Below are 7,674 nucleotides of genomic sequence, written 5' to 3'. Positions count from 1 at the left end.
GACGTCATCAATCAGCCCCCTTTAATGTTTTCATTGGCTAAAAGCGACTTGATCATTAATGATGTCATCACCCTTTTCTTTCAGGAATGCTGTTGACGGAAACAAGAAGTTGTTCGCCATCTATGACACGAGGTGGGAAATGTCACAATAACACACACACATGCACACTAGTTATCAATGATGTTCTCCGGCTGTGTGTGTGTCGCGCGCGCGCGCACGCACGCACGGACGCGGTCCCAATTATCCACGGAATTCCTGATGACTTCAATGTTTGCCAACCTAAATAATTTATCGCGGAGCCCTACATTTTAGATAAGGAAAAGAGGCCATTATAGGCGATTAAGGGTCTAATCAATCACAGGCATCGATTAATAGGTTGATAAATGCAGTCTGTCCCTCCTCGATAATGCTCAGGTCCCGCCATTTTTATAGGAAACACAGAGGAAGGGGGATTGGCGCAGATGGTGTGAGGAGCACTGTAAAAAATGTCCATTTTAACAAGGCAATTTGGTGTAATATTGAGCCACTACTGAGTGGATAGTCTACTTCATTTTGGCCTCTTTCGGGAACTTTATAACCCAAATAAATGAATAAAACAAAACAGAGGAGGTCCAGTCGCTTAAATAATGATTGAATTGATTAATTGAATTAAAAATAAGGCAATCTTGAAGTAAGATCTCACCTATTAAACACATATATTTAAAGGGACGCTGTAATAGTTTTACAGTTATTATGTTGAGAAGGTCTTCCCACCTGGAAAAAACGGTTGTGAAATGTTCTCTTGGACTCTTTGACTCTGAATTTTTTTTTTTCTAAAGTCTGACTGAATAACCTTGACGTTGCCATCAGAAATAACGCTGGTGAAGAACAGTTTTAGGAGTTAATTTGCATTAACAGGAGCAAAGCTAGACTCTTTCCCTGTGGGAAGACACGTGAAAAAAGAGACAGAAAATAACCGGTGAGTTCACGGACTGTAGGCTCGTGCAGCTACTGGTGGGTATTTTTTACAGTGTGTAAGTGCTGGGCTTCGTCTCTCATTTAAACAAGCCGAGTGCCTTCACCGCCACCAGCAGCAGCAGCATCCCCGTAAACCCACCTCATCAATATGCGCTCCAGCTCCTGAGGAGCCTCTTCTTCTTGCACAGCCAGAGACGGCAAAGAAACGCGAAGCGCGTATTCATGCCGTGGAGGCGATGTCAGCCCATATTTCATACCTGACTTCATCCACAGCAAGCCGCTGACTTTTTCTCCCCCCCACCCCTCCTCCTCTGTCGACTTTCTCCTTTCGGGCAATCAATGGATTTACTCTGATTTGTGGAGCGTCCGGAACCATTTCGACTGTTGATTGGGGGCTCTTCTCTGCTGTTGTGGTTGTAAACAACGAGAAAGATAATAGGAAAAAAAAGGGGGATGTTTGCTTTGCACAGGGTCCGTCAATTCCGCGTCTTTTCCGCACTGGTTGTCGGTTCGATTGTGTGTTGCGCGAAAAGGTGAGTGCTTTTGTCATTTAGTGAAGTCAAGGTTATTGCCCCAGCTGATTGATTCTGGAGTCAAGGTGATGTTCCCCCTCTTGTTTTTGCTGTCATTTCAGCGTCAACGAACCGGGCAACATGTCTTTCGTGAAGGAGACGGTGGATAAACTGCTGAAGGGATATGATATCCGACTGAGGCCGGACTTTGGAGGTATGTGCCCTGTTTACCTCCATCATTTTCCCCACACGCCGTCGGCAGCCAGCTTTATTTTTGGCGCCATTCACAGTGTTGTGGTCAGGTGCAGAGGTGTGGGCCTATATCCATATTCTGCTGTTTAACCTTTTGCAGGGGCCCCTGTTGCAGTCGGCATGAGCATAGACGTGGCGAGCATAGACATGGTGTCAGAAGTCAACATGGTGAGTGGATGTGCATGACACAGATGCTGTTTCTTGGTGTTTACTCAACCGCATAACGCACGCAGTCCTGCCCCTGTGCATTGGCACTCACACATCATGATTTCTTCGCTCACTTGCTGTTGTAGTAGGAAGTGCTGATGTAAATCCAGTTTTTGCCTTTCAGGCCATTATGTGAGGCTGAGATGGATGGGCTGGGTTTCCTGGAAACGATAAAACATCTTTATCTCGCACACTCTGCTGGTGGTGCTACCTTACATACACAGTGCGCTCAGCTTATGGGTGTAAAAAACACATGATACATCTTCCTGCCCCTGTTTCCAACAATTCTGATCCTCAGACAGCAGCATCAACTCACTTCCAGGATAGATTAAAGCTGCTACAGTGTTTTTTGCAATCAATACCGCACACAATGCATATGCAATACAGAGAGTGAAGAAAACATGCACTGATAATGTTGGACTCTCCGCTCTCCATTTAAATCCTTTGCAGTCGACAGCCAGAACAAACCTTTATTTCTCATGTTGCTCTGCTTGTTAACCTCTTGAGCCACGGTTAACAGTGTTTCAGGAGCGTCCTCCCAGGAGGCCCTCTGAGCAGCCAGCTATCAGGGAACTCTGATTGGATTTGCTAATTTGCGAGCTGGATGCTGTTTGCCCCGTGTTGACACGAGTACCCACACGCAGGAAAGTAACTTCAGGCTATTGTATCTTAAAATATCAGCCGGCAATGACCCAAATTGCATCAGAAAAGGAGCAGTTCCTTCGCAGAGAAATCAGACTTTAAGGCTGAAGTGGAAATTGTTCATAATTGCTTTGGATCCAGGCTTTTGAAAGCCACAGGCCACAATCGCCTATTCCAGCTCGACACCTCTGCTCCGGCACGTTTCACGGGCCATTGCCTGTGTAGGTATTACTGTTATGACTTTTATCTGAGGCGATGGCTGGGGAGCCCATGTGCTTTTCCAACAATCTCTGTATGTGTACACCACCAACTCAACATCAACATCACTATGTACAGAGCATCATTTCACACATACGACACCTGCTCCTTATTTGCCAGACCCACTTCAGGGGAAAAAGGCATGGTTTTTACTGCACCATATCAGTAAATGATCATTATTTACCTGATGGGAGGTGTGTCTGTGGGTGGGTGTTGATCAATACTCGTGACACAATAGTTTTTTCACCAGCTGACTCCTGTCTTTGACTTCCCAGCCTCATACTCTGGGTTTAAACACAAGTTCCCTGCCCGTAGACATTTCAAGACACCCCCAGAGCAATCCTGTCTCCTAGAAATGACATGTACATCCCACTAATTTGTTTTGTAGGAGGTGTAATTGCTGCCTGTATTATATTTAAGGGTTTTTTTCCATGAAGGAAGGTCCACCTTTTCCGAGTGAAGATGAGTGAAAGGTTGCAGTTTCAGTTAAATGCTTGTAAAATAAGTACATTCGACATTTTTTGATGATGGTATTCTTTAAGCAAAAGTATGAAACCTTACGTCAAGGATTTGCTGTTTTTTTTGTCATAGTGAATCGATATTTTTGGTGTTTTGGATAAAAACAGGCATTTGAGAGACATCAACTTCACGGAATTGGCATTTTTGCTATTTTCTGACATTTTTACTGTGTATTTGTTGCTACATTAACAGTTATTTTTATCAGTCTTGCTTTATCCTTTTGATTTTATGTTTTGTGATCCTTGATTTTTCTCTTAAAAGTTTTTTTTTTTTAAAGATTTTTTCTGGCATTTTTGCCATTATTGGACAGTTTGATTGCGAAGAGTTACCAAGGCACTCCATTCTCCTCATATTTGATCTAAAACAGGTCTGTGTCGCTGCTGACGTTTTGTAACTGCTCTGCTTTCTGCTCTTTGTGGTTCTGCTACATTGATCAGGACACTGTAAAGAAAACCTGAGTCGCAGTGAGGTTATTATTATGGGATTAGAAACCTCAGTAACTGTGAGGGTCAAATCTGTTGTGTAAAGTAACTCAAATAAAACCCATGAAGTATCACAAGGAGACACTGGCTGCCCTTTGTTTGCATGGAATGCTTCCATACAGTGGCAAAGGTGACAAAGTGATCCATGCTACAAGCTTCGTTTGCCAACAGTTCAGTTGCTAACATTAGCTTGTAAGCCAACTAGACTATTCTCCACAGAGCACATAAAGGCAGCTGACCAACCAGGCAATCAGACAGCTGAGATCACACTTAAACTCCTAATTAATTAAGTCCATTTCTCATCACCGCCAGTGCACTGGGGGACTGCACATGTGCGCCTGAGCTTGTTCGATGGACAATTGCTGGCTGTTGTCCGGTGTTGAAAACAAAACAAGACCGGTCAAGCTGTTTGTTATTTTTGCACCAGCGTGTGACATTTGGTGCATGCTTTTCATCCGATGGTGGGACCGTCTGCGGTTTTAGCATGGGGGATTTATCCAGCAGGAAATGGATAATGAGCGCTTTTGTTCTAACTGTGACAGTGCTGTGCTTTATCCATTGAGCAACACTAAACAGCACAGCCCCGATAAATGCTGTCGAAAAAAGACTGTCTTCAAGTTGTTCGGCGCCGTCCTGCATTCGTTTCAATAAAGCGTCTGATGCTAAACCCACCGCTCCAGTCTCATGGAATGATCCACAGGCATAATTGGGAGACTAGTTTTAGAAGTTGAGGGTTTATTGAGACACACACTGCTCGCTGTGCTGAAATGATGCCTGGATCCTTCTCAGTGTGTTCTACATGAGCACAGATTTGCAAAACAATGCTGCCAAATGTTAAGCTTGATGTGACGTTCTCTCCCTTGCAAAGAGGAAAAAAAACATGTAAAGTGCCTGAGGGTTTTGCAGTTTGTGAGCTAAGGTCGTTGTCTTGCAGCTGTAGCGTGGGTTTGTGAGTTCCAAAATCTTCCAGCGTCGAAAGCAAAGACAAAGCCGAAGCACCTGACAGCCATGTTGAGAAAAGGGCGATTTCCACAGGTGGAAGTGAGGTATAATGTTAATGCAAGGAACATTAGAGGTTAACAAATGTACAGATAAATCAGTGCAAAGGGCTAAGGTTAGGCATCGAATGTCTGGTTTAAGGTTGAGGTGAAGGAGTGGCAAATGAGCAAGTCAATAGAGCGTTCTCACAGACATTACAAGGCAACGTATGTGTGCATGCATGCATGTGAATATGCATGCTGTATTAGAGAGAAGGCTCATTAATCCTTGGAATAGCTTGGAAACAAGAAATTATGTTGGTTTTTTTTCCTTTTTACTGCGAGAATGGCAACAGAGAAGGACCTTTACATATATTTTAGCTTCCCATGCATCCATAATGAAACAACCAAAAGTCTACATCAGGACAGGAAGTTAAAAAAGTTTGTGTCATACTAAGTTGGTCTATATTATAATGCTGTGTTTTATGTGCTATTTCAAGAATAGTGACTGGAATATTCATCATTTTGTTGTGTTTGCTCATTTAGAAATTGCTCATTTCTTCTCCTGGCAGCTTTGCTGACTATTATAATTCAATTAAAAAGAGTCCTTCTCTAACGCAGCACCACTTCTCTATCATTGCAACCTGACTACTGCAGGTCAGTCAGAGATTCAGGTCAACAGAGAGTCTGCTAAGATCACATCTTTCCACACCTCCAGACAGAGTGACATCACTTGAAGCAATTTATCAGCTTTTTTGGGAGTTTGACTTTTGCAGCAGCATTAGCCCTTTACTGAACATAACACTGAGACAATCAGCATACCAACAGACTTGATACACGAGGGGGAGCAGAGATCTATAAGACCTAAAGATTTATCGAGCAACTGAGCGAAACAGAAAAGAGCAGAGAAAGCGAGGGATCGAAGACGTGAGAAATCCAGGGAAGGGAAGGAGGCAGAAAGAAGAGGTGGTAGATGATCAGAATACCACGTGAGCTCGCAAGACAGCAAGTGAATACAGCATCTGGCTCGTCCAAGAATGCACCTGGCGGGGCAGGTCGACTGTGTCAGCCACTCAGACGCCTTTGCAGAGCGCGAGCTCCTGCATGAGCAGATGCTGAAGCGTCTCAGAAAGGCACACTAATTACCTCTGAGGTTTGTTTGTGACGTGCCGGGGGCCTCCGCTGATGAGAAACACGGACTAGGACAAGATCAGAGCAAGGCAAAATAGATTATGTGTGTGCTGAGGCAATGCTTACTTGGAAAGTAGTTGCTCACTTAGGAATGGATCACCTAAACAAAAAGATGCGTCTCTTGTTAGTGCTGCTTTGTCATTCTATTCAGAGAGGGGAGTTTTTAAAAGGTCTTTGGTGTCAGACATTTTTTTTAATGCAAGTGTCATCTGAATTTACTACCGAATAGTGTTTGCCGGCATTTCAAATGTTTTGAAATATTCTTATTAAGAGTGTTTAAATGCAAAATAAGGGCACCATGTGTAGGTGTGTTTTCATCATCGTGACCTTCTCTTGCAGAAATGGACTAGCAGGTGCGATTTTCTGCTGTAAGAGCTATCACGGCCTCTATCCTGGCCCATTATCTGTGCCTCATGGAGGTCATGATGATTTTGGGAAACTCAATCGCGGCACAATGAAGGTAGAGCTCCTCACACAAGGAACTGGTCAGAGTTTGCACTGTGAATGTAGTTGCAGTAACAGGCTGAACAAGCTAGTCATCCATACACCCACGGCTGCGTGTGGGTGTCAGAAAGAAAAAAAAATCTGTCATTATGGAGAGGTGAAAAGATCTCTCTTTCTCCAAATGTTCCTGCTGCCTGGTTTGTTTTTTGGATTATTTTTTCTCGGAATACGTACAAGTGCAACAATAACACAACAAGCCCATAAACTGGCTCCTCTTTAAAATATATTTTTTTCATTTTTAATGTATGTATGCATCTAGATATCTGCTTAACGACATCAGGATGACTTTATTAGGTGTTAAGGTTGATTAAGTTTTACATACACACCCTGTCTGACCCTGCGTGTGCCACAATCACCAAGGTAACCATATACTATGCACATAAAATACATCTTGGGATCAGATGTTGCCAAAGCACGAACTCTGTCACCCTAATTATCTTATATAGGTCTTCCAGCTATGCAAAAAGAGCATATCTTTTCTGTGTGCACTGTGCACTGAGTGTGGCTTAATATACCCCCATGTCTTTTATCCGGCATCCGGCTTCCTGCCTGATGGAATGTAATTGGCCTCAGGAGAGAGCACGCTGTACGATGAAGTGATGATCACTAAGAATTAGAACAAGCAGAGCGGGCACTTCCTGGTTTGCAGCGCCAGCCCACTGAAAGGACGCATGAATTGAGGGGGGAATTGCCCGCTCTGTTGGTTCTAACTCTACAGCCCCCTTCATGATAATAGCCTGAGTTGCATACACCTTTAAGACACGGCACTTATTGGGCCGGGGAATCTAAAATTGACAGGCACCGGCCTCATTTCCTTTCTCGGTGCCACTCAAGCAGCCGTTATGTTGTAGCAAATAAAGAGGGGCAGGTAAACTATGAACTGGATTTATGACTGGGGTAACTGAAAAGGTCAACAGTCAATGGTCAATTCTACATAATGTAATGGATTATGGCAGATATATGAGGTTTAAAGAGGAGAGAAAAGACCCCTGCAGAAACACTACCCCCGAGGCTCAGGCGGAGAAATCTAGCCTTCCATATTTTTCTTGATTAATGTATCATTAAAGAGACATTTTTTTTATTGCAGAGTCATTAGTGCAGAGATGACAGGAAATGTGGAATATTCAGGAGATCACATGCCTGTGAGAAACATGCAACATGTGACAACGTGCC

General features: G+C 43.6%; 1 protein-coding gene across 4 annotated transcripts in view; it reads left to right on the top strand.

Moving 5' to 3' along the window:
* Positions 1 to 7,674, top strand: part of LOC139327903 (gamma-aminobutyric acid receptor subunit beta-3-like) — a 58,379-nt gene that overhangs the window by 20,917 nt on the left and 29,788 nt on the right. For 2 of the 4 annotated variants that reach the window (XM_070957923.1, XM_070957922.1), the window contains exons 2-4: positions 85 to 132; positions 1,592 to 1,683; positions 1,822 to 1,889. In XM_070957923.1, coding sequence (XP_070814024.1) covers positions 85 to 132; positions 1,592 to 1,683; positions 1,822 to 1,889 — 208 coding nt within the window. Of the gene's footprint in view, positions 1 to 84; positions 133 to 875; positions 1,491 to 1,591; positions 1,684 to 1,821; positions 1,890 to 7,674 lie in introns of those variants that run through there. The other 2 variants (XM_070957924.1, XM_070957925.1) reach the window with 2 other exon arrangements.

The sequence above is a fragment of the Chaetodon trifascialis genome, chromosome 24 (genome assembly GCF_039877785.1).
Source record: "Chaetodon trifascialis isolate fChaTrf1 chromosome 24, fChaTrf1.hap1, whole genome shotgun sequence".
Lineage (NCBI taxonomy): Eukaryota > Metazoa > Chordata > Actinopteri > Chaetodontiformes > Chaetodontidae > Chaetodon > Chaetodon trifascialis.
The sequence above is the reverse complement of the archived record's forward strand: the minus strand, read 5'-3'. Positions and strand labels throughout refer to the sequence as shown.